At 38.6% G+C, this 16,838-nt stretch overlaps 1 protein-coding gene across 2 annotated transcripts in view; it reads right to left on the reverse strand.

The window, feature by feature from the left end:
- Positions 1-10,460: 10,460 nt before the first annotated feature.
- Positions 10,461-16,838, reverse strand: part of SRBD1 (S1 RNA binding domain 1) — a 126,635-nt gene continuing 120,257 nt past the window's right edge. For both annotated transcript variants that reach the window (XM_039569787.1, XM_039569786.1), the window contains 2 exons: positions 13,751-13,935; positions 10,461-11,496 (listed from right to left, as the gene is read on the reverse strand). In XM_039569787.1, coding sequence (XP_039425721.1) covers positions 11,207-11,496; positions 13,751-13,935 — 475 coding nt within the window. In that variant the 3' untranslated portion in view covers positions 10,461-11,206. The remainder of the gene's footprint in view (positions 11,497-13,750; positions 13,936-16,838) is intronic.

Consider the following 16,838-nt stretch of genomic DNA (forward strand, 5'->3'; position numbering starts at 1 on the left):
ACTGAAATCTGCCAAATTGTGTGAGCTGTTACCTTATGGAGCTTCTTACGTGCAGAATGCATCTTTTGTTACACATGGAGGTGTTAATCCCCAGGTGATCAAAAGCTGAATTAGTTCATAATGAAGGTGAAGGACTCCCTGGCTTATGTTGTTGCTGAGTCTTACAGGTTTTCTTGTTTTATTTTATTCAAAGAACTATGGAGTGTTAACAACTTCTGCAATAAATCAAATAAAAGTAATATAAAACAAGGCCTACCAGTAGCTCTATCCTGGGTTTTGCTTGCACGAGGAAAGGCAGCTTGGCATCATCACAGGCACATTGCTAAACACTGAAGTAGAAAAGAAGCACAGGAACTCTTACCCTTGTGCCTCCTGAGCCTTGGCTTCTTGTCTAAATATATCCAGCCACACAAGTGTGATAATTTAGCCTTTTTCCATGACAAAAAGCTGCATAGCTCTGGAAAGAGAGTTCAAGAAATCACTTAGGTAATCTAAAAATAGTTTACCTGGAGTATGACTCTTGCCTCATAAGTCCCCATGTCTGTGAATCAATTCAAACTTGTGATTGATTACGACAGGCAAAAATGGGTACTGCTCATTCAAAGTTTTGTTCAAAGTAGATGATGATCTTATATGTTTGTAACTTTATGTTCATCAGCTCCACACACAATTACTAAAAAGATCAAAGTTAACCAGTGCTGCTGTCCCTTATAGATTTATCATTTTTACTTGAAAATGATACCAATTCTATAATTTTAATAAAACTTGCATATCACGTCCCCCCCCCCCACCCCCCCCGAGCACTCATTTGAGGATGGAAATCTTGAAGCCATACAGATGGAAATTTGAGATACAGAGAAAGTGGCTGAACCCACCAAATTTACCCAGGAAGGGGTTTGAGCCTAAGCCTCTTCAGTAGAATCTCTGCCTCACCACTTTCTCAACAATAATATCGTACAATTTCTGCTGTACGTGGGAAGCAGCAGAAGTGCATGGTTCTCTTACTGTTCAATCCAACAGTAGTCAGCAATGCAAAGATGCAAAAGAATGCCTTTAAAGTGATGTCTCTCTTTGGTCGCCCATTTTTGATAATTGTCTTGGAGCGACTTTATGGTGTGTATCCCCTATTGCTGCTCTATGCCCAGAAATTAATTTTGTGCCTTTCTGTGCCTTTAAACCGAGCCTGAGAGGGGGGGAAAGGAAAAAAAACTGAGCAAACTTTTCAAAACAGTTCTTCAAGGACACACATACACACACCTCTGCGTCCTGCTGCAGCAGCAAGAGCGGAGGAAGCACCCTGCTTGCTTTCCAGCCAGCTTTCGGCTCCTCTTCTCCGGAGGGAGATGGAGAGTTGAACTTTGTTTTCCTGGGACTTCAGTTTTTCCCTTCTTCTCTTCTGGACTGTTTCAACATCAGAACACATCGAGAGAATTTTCCACCGAGGCCCCAGAGGTGGGCCCACGACTCAGCTCCGAGGAGGAGGAGAGAGACCACACCTACAGAAGGACTCTGAAATCCTCCCAGGTTTCTCTCCACAGTGAGAGGTTTTATTATTTAGCATTATTATCCTTTTCCCATGTGTTTGTTAAATAAATAGGTTTTATCTCTTTCACTTTCCTCTAAGAATTTTTTTTTTTTCCCCTGAACCTGGTGGGGGAGGGATGGTTGTAACCTGCCTTCTATCAGAGGATATTTTCCTCCAAATTTGTCCAAACCGGCACAATAATTAAAATAGGAAATTCTATATTCAGGTTCAGATCTGCAGAAACAATCCTTCGGTCATTGTAGGAATCAGATTTCCAAATTTTAAAAGAATGAGATGCACAGTACACAACTAAGGACTCTAGGCAGTGACTCATGTTTAAACAGTCACACCATCAAGATGGTTCTATATTTCATTTCCACAAGAAAGAAATGTTCTGTTTGGATCAGTCTTCATTTAAAAGACAGATGACAATCAAATGAAATGAAAGTTTGTATTTTAAAGTGATCAAAATAAAATGAGGGAAAGATAAACCAAAATGCACAACCCAAAATCTGTTTATGTTATTTGGAGACACTGTGGATTTGTCAGTTACTGTAGAAGAATTTTATGAAGATATAATTAAACTCCAAAATCAAATCATTTTTTCCCTCTCATTACATATAAGCTGCTTTATAACAAGGCATATTAGGACTACTTGCCTTACTTGTATGAGAAAAATATCCTGTTTACTTTTATTATCAAGCATCATATTAAGAACCCCAGCCTGCAAGTGCCACACCACTTTTTAAAGAAACTAATTGCAAGCCACTTTCAATATTTCTTCTGTTTTTAATTTAATACCCTCAGAGATGCATAATTGGGCTGGAAGGGAGAGTATTCACTGAAGTCATGAATTTGCTGTATAAATACAAACAAGGAGGAAAGCTAATACAGTAAGGGACTGTGGGATTAATTTTGAAATTGTCTGATTAGTGGATTGCTGCCCATCAATAATTGCCTTAGATTTTCCCAAGGCCCCGTCTTTATTGGAGTCTGGCAAGTGCATCTGCCCACAGATTCCGTCAATCAGGCCTTACAGCTGGGAGGGTCTTCAGAGAGAACACAATTGTAAGTCTGCTGGGGCAAGTTGTTAGACAAAGCAATATATACCAGGCATGATGAACAGTCAATCTCTGTTGCATTGATAACATTTTACTTACCAAAATTTTCCTATTTCATTGGTACAAGCTCCTTCAAGAATTATTTTCACAAAGTACTGTTTGAATTAGTTTGAATGAAAAAATAACAAAGGTGTTTCTGCAGAATACAGCAAGAACACTGCACACACCTAAATTACACAGTAAACTTGGGCCTCTTGCCTTCCCCCTATTCCTTTTTAAAATTTTTGCTACTGAGATGATCTTTGCTCGCCTAGGATGCTATTAAGAGAAGTATGGAAGTATGCAACACTGGCATTTTGCAAGTGCTAAAGCCACTGGGTGAATAAAAGAAAAATTTAAAAAATCGTCCGGGGAGTCTGAAGTACATATTGATAAGGTGCACCTTCATTTAATTAATTCTTTAAATAAGTAATTCCCATAAACACTTCTAAGTAAAACAAAACCTAAAACTTTGTTTTCTGCACCAGTAGAAAGCTATGAAACTGTTACCCTCAACTAAATGAAACATGAAAAAGTATTTCTTGGCATGTTGGTCTGCAGAGTGAATTTCTTCTGACCAAAACCATCCTATTTCTAAGATCACAAAAATTTATATTTTTAAAACTCTGCATAGCTTGTTTATTGCATATCCATTCCTAGACATATCTGTCTGTCTTGCCAGCAGTTAGCCAGAAATCTACAAAATAGATTCATCGATGAGCATAGTTTCCAAACAGAAATAAAATATTGAAACAAAGGTGTCACACATATTTATACTTTTGCTCTGCAGTGAATATATTAGATGTTCATTTTCAGCTACAATTGTATGGTTTTTGTAGTCATCAAAATACAAAGGAGCTCCTGGAATGCTGTCATTGCTTGCATGTAAAACAAAGTTAAAAAACTCTGCCTCCATTTTATTATGACCAGCAAAGCTTCAGTTTGAAATGCAGACCAACAACATTAATGTTGTAATCAACACTAATTTTACAGCCCACATCATTAGCTTCTGTGGATTTGACAAAGGAGCTGATACTTCTGAAACACAGCATCACCTGCACTGAGACTCACCATCTTTGTGTAAATTCCACTTGAACAGTCACAGTCCCGTTTGGGTCCAACTGAAATCCCAGCTCACCTACAGTGGGCCTATGGTTGGTTGGGGGTTTCCCCCATTTCTTTCTTTTTTATACACAGGATACTATCATTAGCTTGCCAAATGAGTTTTTAAAAGGGACTCCATATATTATCTTACAAAAGGGATCCTGCACTGAGATGCCTGTGATGGAATCAGACTGAGCCCACTGGAACTGGACTCAGGACTGCTGCCCTACCTTCTGCTCTTACAGAGTTTTTAGTCTCTTGTTTACAGAACAATCCAGGAAAGGACAGACATTAGAAATCTCTGGAAAAAGACCTTCCTTCAGGCTGCAAGGGGGCTAGAGAAATTTATCTTTATCCTATAGTTATGCTATGGATAGGCACTAAACCATTGCCTTGCCTCAGATGAGGTCATCATGTAACACTTCTCCTGTGGAACCCATGCCTTGTTTCATGCAGAGGATGGGCACTCCAAAGGACATGCATAAACTCTTCCCAACTTTCAAGTGCCTGATTTGTCAATTTAAGCCCTGATCCTTTACTAACTTTTTCCACATTTGAAAATCATACAATATCACAAAGTTCTCCTTGAATAGACAGTCTGTGGAGCACTACACCTTCCCACATGGTTGTGATACAATATAGCTACTAAATCAGTTAATACTGTAACTGTTACCCCAATTATAAGGGAAGTGTTCCAGTATTTCTCACAACAAACCCAGATACAAGTTACACTTAAAGGACATAGAACATATGCTGAAATAATGAAATTGTACTTACATTTGAAAACAAAGCTCTGCAGCAGCACTCTGGTTTCCCTAGATGTGAATAACTCACTGCAGATCATCATTAGGAAAAAAAAAAAAAAAAAAAAGACAAGAAAAAAAAGACTGGCATGGATATATTTTGATAAACCAGCAATATTCTGGTTCAACAAAGAGAAAAGACTTGAGGAAGCCACTCCTCTCCCAGCTGGAAAACTGTTTCAGAGGGTTTTAACCATGGGCAACCTTGGTTTTGGAGATGAGTTCAAGATCCACTCCCACAGGTGGGAATTTTTTATTGTTGTTTTACTGGTCTCTAAAAAGTGCCAGATTGTCACACAAGTGACACTGGTTCCCAAAAAACACACTACTGCAACTCGATCCAAGTGAGAAGTTTAATACTCTGAAATATGGGAAACAACTGTGCTAAAGACTGTCAATGACTTCCTACTGCCAAGGCAGACATTTTCCTTTCCTGTCATTTTGAATGACACATAAATAATTTTATAAGCTTAATGAATGACACGAAATTTGAAATTCACTTTATAAGCTTTGCCAACCCTCCTTCCTTTCCATGAAGAGTGGCCATGTATCATCAGACACAAAAAACAAAGACTCCATCAACAGCAAACATCGGACAATGTGTCTTTCAGCTCTTACATGATCACTCATTTTGTGTCCCAGAAAACACAAGGCCTCATAAAACATACTGAAGATTAATATGTCTGGGCTACTTTGGACTAATTCTAAACTAGACAGTCCATAAGAGACAACACCTTGAGAACAGGCTCAAATTTAAAACAGAATAACTATCTCAGACATAGAGCACACCAGGAAAGATTGTATTTCTGGTAAGCAAAGAGGCTAACAAGCATGTGCTTACATAAAAAGTTAATCATCAGCGCAGATCTTAAATCACTGAGGCTGTGTGCTCTTGGAAAAAAATTCTACCCAGTATACAAATAGCTGGATTTTCTACTATTTTCAGCTTTTGATTGGCTCTGCATCTACCCCCATGCACTAAATATAGCCACACAGTAGTTTCAAGGGATCAAAAAAAGCTATGACAAAGTCATCTTTCAAGGACTCTTCCTGCTGGGTATAAATGAGTAAAAATTCTGTTGGTTCCCCCTGCCATATGTCGATGGACAACACATGTCACATGTGACAGCTGCACTCTCTCACCCAGAAGTGCTGATGAGCAAGGACTGATCTACTCCTAATAAACTAGCTAGGAACAGCAACACTGGCAAATGAGAAGCAAATCAATTAAGAGCACCTATTATGTGCTTCTCCCTCTTGAAGCCAATTAGTTCCACACTACTCTTTAGTTACAATACGCACTGATATGAGATATGCAATTTCCATTAGCTATAACAAATACTTAGACTTATTTTTTATCTTCACGGGAGGTACAGGAAGCAAGAGACAACCAGGCTCCGATTCCATTACTACTACATTACCATTACATTACTACCATTTGCATTTCATCATTTTAACTTCATTCCCATAAGACCATTTACATCTTGCAGGATGTTCTTCCCCAAATCCCTCCATTTCCTTCCATTTCCTGCCCCTCCCTCTCTTCATCACACAAAAAAGCAGTCATGGTGCCAATATACAGCCTCTGGTATGTGGCAGTTTCTGCTCTCTGCCAAGCTATTCCACGCATTTAATTCTGAAATGAAAGTACTTTCCTAAGATTTCACTTCTATTCGGTATTTGTAAATGACCCCCAAGCATAACAGTTCCTCTCATGACATTATTTCCACATTCCTCATTGTGAGTCACATGCAAAAAAATTGTGCTTGACCACAAATAAAGGCAGTCTTTCCTAGAAATATGACTGTCATTGAGATACAAGAATGCAAAACTCCAGCTTAGCTGATTGCATACTGAAAACACTTTTCATTTAGTAACAGACAAGTGTAGTAGGATAAATGGATCTGTAAGATAAGGAGTAAATAACATTGATTAACTTTTCTGAGGTGGTGGTCTCCCGATTACTGCTTAAAGACAACGTCTCTAAAGTGTGAACTCAAACAGGTTTAATAAAGTTAAAGAAGTCATGGGAATCCTCAGTTTACTAAATATTCCTTTTTTTTTTTTTCTTCTGGAGAACAAGAGAGGGAGACAAAAAAAAAAATTCTAATAATATGAATTGGACTGCTGCATTGAACATGCCTTAATGTTTTTCAGTTCTAGAAGTCAAGTAAGGTAAAAGCTCCAACTAGTGAAACCAGGGGCAAGGCGATCAATTTCAAACGTGTTAGCTCCTAGTCAGGGACAGAAAGTAGGTGAGATGAGATTTGAGTGCTTTACCCTGAACTTCTGGTTAGATTTAAAATTCTCAGTGGGATGACTCCTCCTGCTCTGGACATGGCCACCAGTCCTTTCTCACTTTCAAAGCCTGGAGAATCTCTCAGGATTCTTGATGCAGCTATAACGCGCTCACAGGAGACCTAACAGTTATAGAAACAGCATGAAACCCAACAGACTTAATTAAAGCAGCAATCCCCATCGTGGAAGCTCACACAGAAGCAATACTCCAGCACTGGTCCCTCCCAGACTGAAGAATTTTGTTATTTCCAAGTTGCAGAATTTTGCTATTTTCAACTTGCAGAAGCTGTAGTGAAGTCTGTGGTGCAATACACACTTCTTATGATTTGCTGTTCAACAAATTGTCATCAGTTGCTGTTATAAGTGACTTACATCCATCTGAAAAAATGCCCAACCAAAATTCTAATATGGATTAGATGGTCAGCTCCTAGAAATACCTGTCAATAAGCAGTGACCTCCAACAGCCTCCTGGCAGGAGGTACCTGTAGCCAGCACAGAGTTACAACATCCACCAGAGAGACCATTTAGAGGCACAACTGGAAACAGGCAATTGAAGTTGTCTATAAACCAGTCACTGAAGTTTGCTGTGAGGAACACAGGCACATCATTCACTTGTGAAGCTTTATAGAGTATGGATTCACAAGGATTTCTCAAAACAAAACACTTCTAAACAGTTACAACTTCTACATGCCCATGAGGAGGGTGAGGAAATGCTGGGATCAGTAAACAGAGGCACTCCCAAACCTTTAGGTGGTCTCTAATGGGAAGGAGTGGAATTACTGACTTGCCTAACATTTACATAGCCCTGGGGACACACGAACTCCCTCACAGCCCTTTACCAAACCTTGAACAAAAGGGAGTGACATAGAGTAACATGGACTGGCATTACCAACTTGTTCCTTCCACTGTCTTACAGGATTGATAGTCTTGAAGCTGGATGTCCTGAAGCAGAGCTAAGTAGGTACATAAATTACCCTCAGCAAGTCTAGAAAAGCAAGGTGCTGTTCAGGCTGAACCGAGAACTCGCTCAGCACTCACTTCACAGTGGGTAAGGCTCCTTATAGAAAGCTCTGAAATTAGGCAAATATGATTCATGTTTGGTTTCTAGCTTCCAGGCATAGAATTTCTAAGTGTATTTGTTGTTAAACAAATACAGACACCAAGTTCAAGACACACTACCACAAAGCTGTTAGATTATTTGTTCTCCTGAATTATGCATTGCTTTCCCGTGGTATGCAGTTTTTCTAACACAAGTACCCCACAAAGCCCGAATTCCAGCATGTCTATATGCCATATGGACCAGCTTCTCCAAATGTCTGCTCCTCATGGAAATTCTATTTGTTTTCCTACTGATTTTATTATGTTTAACAGCATACTAAATCATTCCTGAGGTTGACAAGTTTCTGGAAAATTGATATATGCTGTCTAAAACTGCCTGAGGCAGGAATAAAACCAAAACAAATGGCTTCTTTTAAACTCTTGTTTTGCATTACTACAGCCAGGCATACAAGTGCCATCTTGCTTAGTAGAAGAATTCTTCTCCTTTGTGTAATATTTGAAGCACAGGAAATCTTTAGAAGCTCTTCTTATGGGTCTGCATATCAGCAGAAGGTGATTGCAAAATACCAGACTATTTGAGTGAGGGTGGGACTAAAAAGGCAGATCGTCATCCAAGATCAATGGGCTGGATTTTCTCTCTGGGGAGAGGTGGAACTGTGTGCAGATGCCTTGGAATCTACAGCTTAAGGCAAAAGTAGAACTTTTAATGAGACTCAAAGATTTGTATTTAATTCTTCTGAGAAACTGTACTTTGAAGAAATTAACTAAGATCAGGAGGAAGAAGGGGTTTGTTTGTTTTAAATTTTGAAGGCATCACCATCAGCAGTACTGAATTTGTTCCAAAGACTGGATTGCATTTCAAATGGGAAAAAGCATCAATCCAGGAAAAAAAAAAACAAACATGTCTTGGTTCAGAAACTAAATGGGGAGGTGAATAAGAGAAAACAGTTTTGATGCTTTGATGTCAGAAATCTGAACACCACAAGAATTTAAGATGAAAACTGAGAATTAGATTAAGAAGAAATAATTTTTAAATCTCCAAAGATCTGACAAAACCTGAGAAGTTCATATGCACACATATTCATCCCTGTTAGACTCTCCCTAGGCTCTTTTAACTGCTGTGTTCTGGCAAAGAAAAAAAGAAATTGCAATGGAAAAAATATTTTTGTGGGAAGTAGTTAAGGCACTGCACTAGCTGACAAATAATGGGATTACATTTGCAGAGCTGCAGACATTTAAGACATATGACATGAAGTTATTTACTTCCCATTTTGGTGTGGTTAAAAAAATTCAAAGAGATAGACATGATATTCTCCTGTGATGACATAGGCTACGCTGCTGAGTTCCACTAAGGAGAAAGCAAACTACTTATGAGTATGTACACTGAACTGTGGGTCAGTCCCGTGAGTAGGCAAAAAGCCTCCTGTGAGTTAACAGTGAGAGAAATAGTCTCAAGATGTCTTGCCTTTAGAGAATTTTATGATAATCCAAGAGACATATGCAGAAATGCAAAAGATGCTGCAGTTCTCATGATATTAAGGATTAAAAAAAAAGAATTTCAGTAACAAAATAGCACCAAAAGAGAAAATACTCTTTATATTATCCACTGAACTGAGCTTCAGGAAATCAAGTTTATCTCCTCCTTAGTGAAGGCCAAGCAAATCCAGTTCATTTGCTAAGTGCTTAGATACTGCAGAGATCATATAAAAAGTTTAGCATAACTTAAATAATTCTACTGATGGACATACTGCTGTAAGTGAATGTATCACCTGCAGAAAAAAATAATTTCAACTTCTTTGCTTTGCATCTCTGTTTTCCAAGACAGTAACATGGTATTACAGTTTCTAATCTCATAACAACAAAATCTACCTTGCAGAAGTATTACAGGAAAATTCCAAAAGGCCTGCAAAACATGATTCCAAGCTGTGCTGACTTTAACATAATAGAAAATGGTTGTCTTTTCTCCAGTGGACAAATGCAGTGAAGCTAGTAAGATCTGTCTCCTTTTTTCCATCTGCTAAATGATTCTTTAATATCCAAAATACACTGTCTACAGCTGGCTCATCGTTTTGAAAACTAAAGCACAGACCTGGGAGATTAAACCACGCCAACCTTTTCCTAACTCATGCATAGACCCCGTGCCAACAGCTACTTGGACATTTGTAGTTAGAAACCTTGTCACTGAAGATGTTTGACACTTGCTGTAGTATATTTGGGCTCATCTGTTGCAGACCAGAGCTTCTGCCAACTTACAGGCAAGTTTGGCTGCAAAGGAATAAATGTCCAACACACCAAAAACTCCCTGGAAAGACTACATATATGTATCTACTATTGCTGGAAACTGATCTTCCATGATACCTGTCCTTTGCAAACTTGGCTCAAGTGGTAAATCCTTTGAAACACCACCTAAATACCACAAAAACAAGAAGTCTCTAGTTAGAAGAAACAAACCTCCTGTGCTAGGTACTCCTAGCAGGAAACAGTGAGCATTCTTATTAAAACACAAATCCTCAAGCTGAAGTGTTACTGATTAAGCATGTGCTGGAAAGAAAGACAACTAGGACTATTAAATCACTTGTAGAACCAGTACATTGAGAAAACATGGACAGAAATGTTTTTATTTTGCAGAAATATAGAACAACATAAATGTCTTTTGCCACCTTTGAGCAAAGCTCCTTAAACTGCAAGGTACATCCAACTGTGTTAATCCATGATAACTGAACAAGCAAAAATAATACAGGTAAAAAGACCTCCTAATAATGTTGGTCAAATAAATTAAATATAACTATTTCTGAACCATCAATACTTTTAGCAGATGCTTTTTCCTCAGACTACTTTTGAAGCAACATCATAACCATTCAACTTAAAAAGATCACTTTTTTCCTACAACTCTCCTAGACTGTCAGCCAGAAAACAGGTAAACTGAATGGCTGTTTTTTGGAAGGCGAGCTACAGATGTGTCTGCTTGTGCAGTACTAACTGAAGATGAAGACAGCAAATCTTGCACAGACAACAGATAAGAGATCTGTCTGACAGCCCACTGGAACTTCATTTGCTCTGCAGACAAAATAACAAGGTTGCTTGGAGGTAATCCAAAAAACTGTTCCAGCAATTATTAACAGAAAGGATTCAAGAAATGTGGTAAAACTGTTAAACTAAAAAAAAAAATTTAAAAAAATTAAAAAAAATTAAAAAAAGCAAGGCGCTGAAGGTTTCAAAATGTGTTCATTTTTGACACTCATTAAATGCCTGAGTCTCCATAACCTTGCTGACATTACTTAACCTTTAAAGTCAAGGCTCAATTCCTGAAACCCCTCTCATAACACACGAATAAGATCCAAGGTGATCCTCAATCGAGGAATGTCAACATTAAGCACTTTAACTTCCACTCTTTCTCCAGGACCTAGGCCCAGGCTTCTTCTCTTCTTCGCTTTAGAGAGTTTTGCTTCTGTTATGTTCCGCACTGGAATCAAACCTGATTTTCCCACACCAATATCAACAAAAACTCCAAATGGCGTTGCATTTTCAACTTTTCCAGTCAAAACAGCACCAACACTTAAGTCTTCAAAGCAGACTATGCTTCTCTTGAAGTCAGGTTTATCAAAATCTGTTATAAGAAACAAGAAACACAAATAAGACGCTGGAGAAAAAGGTTTTCTAAGAGTTATTTCCAGATGATTGTTTCTAACTAGTAAGTCATCCCAAGGAAGCTCTTAGGTCCCAAATACTGCTTTCTGTACATTTTTAAAATAAAGACCCATCTGTGATAAACAACTTTTCTTATATTTTTGTGAGTCACTTTAGAGGACTTTGATGAGTGAAGTAATAAGTATAGTGAATTTTGTGTTTTGAAAACTATCATGAGGGGATCAGAAGCGTGTTGTATAGTAGCCAGTGAATGAAAGATTCTTTAAATTTTCTCCGATCTAGGGAGAAAATATTTGAGGTGACTCTTGAGCTACATCAATTATAATGAAATTCTATTCCTATAGAAATTTCTACACAGGAAGGTGAGTACTCAGTTTCATCACATACTAAGAGAAAAGTCAGCAATGCACGGTTCTTAGGCTTGCTGTTTATCTGCACCATGACATCACACAAGCTTCATCACAGTGCTACTTTGCACTGACAACCTGAAAATCCCGCAGGCATTATCTTAAGCAGGGAATATACTGGGATATTAATGTTCACATTCTGCATTTAAGGGCATAGATAGATGCTTTAAACTCTTTTACTTCCCTACCACTTTCTGCTTCTGCAGAAAATCCTTCTGAGTCATCTCAACAACTTCTCTTTCAATCTTTTCCTGCCATTTTTTCACCTTTCCAAGATACAATAAGGACTGAGATTTTCCACAGGGAACATCACCAAACCAGAATTGCCATCATTTTTCTCTGTGTGCTTTTGAGAAATAAAATTCAGCCTAAACAAGTTGATAGCTAAAATGCTCTGGAATTTAATCAGTCTGTGGATCTGTATTGGCTTTGCATTGCAATGTTTTGGTAGGTGTGTGTGTGGGCTCTTGTGAATGGTGGCATCTGTTAGAAGCTGCTAGCAGCTTTGCCTGTGTCCAATAGATCCCCTGCTGGCCAAGGCCGAGCCCATCAACAATGGTGGTAAGTGCCTCTGGGATAACACATTTTTAAAAGAAAAAAAAAAAAAAATCCCTGTGCAACAGCGACTTGAAGAGAGAATGGGAGAGCAACAGGAGAGAGAAGTGAGCACATGTGAGAGAAGCAGCTCTGCAGACACCAAGGGAAGGAGGACAAGGAGCTCCAGCTGCCAGAGCTGAGATTCCTCTGCAGCCCTTGGAGTGCCCTACACCAGAACAGGTAGATGCCAGAAGGCTGTGACCCTGTGGGAAGCCCACACTAGAGCAGGTTTTCTGGCAGGACTTGTGACCCCGTTAGGGAACAATGAAAGTCTGTTTCTAAAGGACTTCACTCCATGGAAGGGACCATGCTGGAGCAGTTCATGAAGAGCTGCAGCCCATGGGAAGGACTCACGATGGAGAAATTCATACAGCTACATAAGGCTACTAGGCTGCCTACTCCAGTCATAGAGTCTGTCTAAAGTAATAATGAATGTCCTAGATCAACAGAATATGAGTATTTCCACTGAAGATTCTCTCTTTTGCTTTTATGTCTTCCTGTGTTAACAGCCTACTGTAATTTAGATGTGAGATCACCAGAACAAATTGAGACAACAAAAATACATATTTTCAAGATCACTAGTGGGGAATATTTAAAAAATATGCATGGAAACTATTAATGAACCAAAAGACGGGGACAGAAATGTTGGTTTGGCTGTTTCTCAAGCATACGTTTATTATTTGTTATTACAAGCTGCCATCTTTGCTGTCTACCTTTATCTCCTGCTGTCATAAGAGAATCCAGCTGTTTCATTACACAACAGCATCCCCAGATGTTTTACTTCATTACCTCATCTTTCTTTTCCTCTACCTCAAACTGTTCAGTACCACTGCAGGTTTTAACCAGGGTAGGTCATGAGCCATGTGCTTCAGTTCCACTCAGCATTCCCCTCCGTGATGGAGAGCCAACACAGATTCAATCAGTAGAGAGTCAACATATTGAAACTATTTCATTTGTTAACAGCCATACAACTCCCCTTCCTATGGCCGAAAAAGCCATGATTTCAGACAGGATTCACACTCCTTACCTACCTGGAAACTGGAAAGAAACATCTGACTATGATATAGCCTTTACCTTGACTGAGAAAAGAAATGGAGTTACATGTCCATGAAAATCTAGTACTGATTTTAGAAGAAGAAAGTGTGCTAGTTTAAAACTGATATGTAGAACAAGCAAACTGAGATTACACCCTTCCAAACTGAGGTTTACCTGTTCGGATGTCGTAGCCTTCAGGCTGAGTGAGACCATCAATGATCAGCTGCAGTGTGTGCACAGTGGTATTAAGCCTTTTGGCTGTGCCTTCCAGTCCTTCCTTTTGAATTACTGCATTTACTTTTTGCTGCATATCTGATTTTCCTATGTCATTTGCATTTCCTCCAATGAGAGATAAAAACCTAGGAAGTTCAAACAAAGATAAAAAGATTTGTAACATCCTTTAGTGGGAACGGAACCTTTGCTCTATTACTTATCATTGATGCATGAACAAAACTTCTGCTAAAAAAATATGAACAGTTTCTCAAGTGCATATCCTCTCATCACTGATCTGACACATAAATGGAAACTTAGAGTCTGTATATGTGTATCTTCTGGAACAGATTGCAAAACTAGAAACAAAATATTAAAATGCAATTAAAATCTTTTTTCAGACCAATTATTTCATCTCACAATAAAACTGAATTTCCCTATTACTGAAAGATGTCTTTTACCATGAAAGTTCCCTAGAAATCAGTGAGAGCTCTATAATGCTGTTATTGTAGTTGTCACTCTCATTCAAATTAAAATGAATAGCAATTTAGTAAAGCAACAATGAACATTCAAAATATTAAATTAATATGAAAAATCTTTAACCCAACTTAAGAGAAACTTAGCATGAAATACTTCTCTTGCCTGTGAACTTCACGATTAAGAACATTCAGAACATTTTCAGACACTAGGTAATCATTAAGTCAAAGTATTCACACAACACAAACACTCTTATCTTTCCTTATTGTCACATACATACACACATTGCAGACTGAGACAAATTTGGACTGATATCTAAAAAGCTGAAAAGAAATACTTCTAAATAATTACGTCCTGACATGTGATCTCCGCCCTGATCTGCATCTCACCATGAATAAATAAGCCTCTTCTACCCTGCTTTATCATGCCCCATATTGTTGGTGGGAAGAACTTTATTTTTTTTTTTTTTTGCATATTCTCCACCACAGCAGAAAGGTAGAATTATTGTCCCTGTCCTACAGAGTGGGAGTACACATTCCTTCCCAATTCCTAAAAGAGATCCCTCTTTCCTCTCCTTATCCTGCTCCACAAAACGTGTAAACTAGAAGTCTCAAAAGAAGAGCTGATCAGCAGGTTCATGCCCTGAACTTGATGGGAGACATTCCAGCTCTATAAGAGAGCAAAAGCCCTGGATACTCAACCTTCTTTCCCCCACCAAAATACATGCTGTGCTTTTATCAAAACCTGAGGCTAGTGTTTCTCTTGTCAGGAGACCCAGACGGTTTTTTTTGTTTTGTTGTTTCCTCTTTTTTAACTCAAGAAATCCAACTGATATTTTTTCAGATGGTGAGCAATAGAAAGTCATACAGATTGAAACACAAAACTAAATTTATTTTTGACAAAATATAAATTGAAGAGACATAATTAAAGTAATATCTGACTTTCAGTAAATCACAAAATTCATCTTTGAGCATGAGGGGAAAGCTTCACTTAAAAATGTCCACTAATTTTGCTAAAGGAGGACATCTGTTATAACTGGCTGCCAGGACTTCCACTTCTTTACTGAATTCAAGTACAAGCACAGTGACTTAAGTGTGCTGGTCAAACACAGAGATTTGCACTTAGTAGTGATAAATACAGTATTCACTAATTATTTTAGTGCATATGCATCTTTCTTGTGGCAGTATACAATGAAATTTACTAAGGACTCGGTGGATGGTGCTGTTCTCAGGATTTATTGAGTTTTGCTTTGACTGCATTTTGACTTTTGACATCACGTTTTAAAGTAGTTTAAGGTGGTTTGGAAGCAAAGTATATAACAAAACATGCAAAATGTTTTATAATATCAAGTGCAATTTCTTTTTCTGTAAGCTAACAAACCTCACCACTACAGCTCAAATATTTTGTCTAATAATAGATATGAAAAATATCCGATGTTCTGTGAAATGAAACCACCTTTTTTTGGTCTTAAAGGAGCCCCAAAAGTGGCTGCAATGATCACTCTGAAAATGAGCCCAGGCCCAGGTGAAGTGCTCCTCTCCAGACTGCTGGGGGCTGCTAATGCTGGTGGCTGGACAATGCCCCAGCAGAGCACTAGTGACAGGCGGCAGCTGCCCCAGCTTTGACTGACATGCCAGATGTAACATGACAAACCCGACCAGCCTCATGACTCAACCTTCTAAATAATGTATGCCTTACCACCCACCCCTATAAACAAGTTTGCTGACATTCACGTACTTGGCTTTATTTCCCTTCAAATGGAAACTCGGCTTGAGTACACCAAGTAACACTTTCTCACCATTGGAATTTCGCAGAAGCGCATTGACTTCGTAAATTGATCAGGGGTGGGTTTCACCACTAGTGAGTGCAACCACACAAAACAGCCACCAAGGGGTACTAAAAAGCCCCTGTTACACACAAAGCTGTGAAACGTGTGGATAACGCAGTCAGAATGAACGGCGCTACGTGCACACTGCTGGAAAGAAAACCAGCCTGAAACAGGACACAAACCAAGTGCCTAAGCCTTCAAGCACAACTCATGAAAGGTATTTCACCCCCCACTCCTTCCCTGCAACCGCCTCCCTCTGGACATCCCAAAGCATTTATCTGAAATTAAAAAGGATTCCGCATCTAGGCAAGGGTGGTAGGTTTGGGTCCTACGTTATCAATTACAGTTGTGTAAATAATTTATTAACGTGGTTACTGCCCATAGTAAAATTTTGGCTCCACCTGAAGATGATGCTTAAACACATGCCCAATTCTAAGTACATGAGAAGTCCCATCGACTTCTAAAGAATTTTAATGTTCTAAAAATCAGGCATTCTGTTAAGAATATTTCAGAATTATAAGTTATATATCACAGCAAAACAGAGCACTGTAACAAAGCCCAGCATGCCCACACACAGAGAAGAAATACTCTTATAAGAAACAGTATTATTTCTATTTTGGAAATTCTCACCTTTTTAGGACAGGTTTAGGTAAAACCTATGTATTAAAGTATTTCCAAATTAAAGTAACTTCTTAGTGATTGCAGATGCATTTAGTTTTAGAAATACTGATTATTCTAATTATATAT

Source organism: Corvus cornix, chromosome 3, assembly GCF_000738735.6.
Source record: "Corvus cornix cornix isolate S_Up_H32 chromosome 3, ASM73873v5, whole genome shotgun sequence".
NCBI lineage: Eukaryota > Metazoa > Chordata > Aves > Passeriformes > Corvidae > Corvus > Corvus cornix.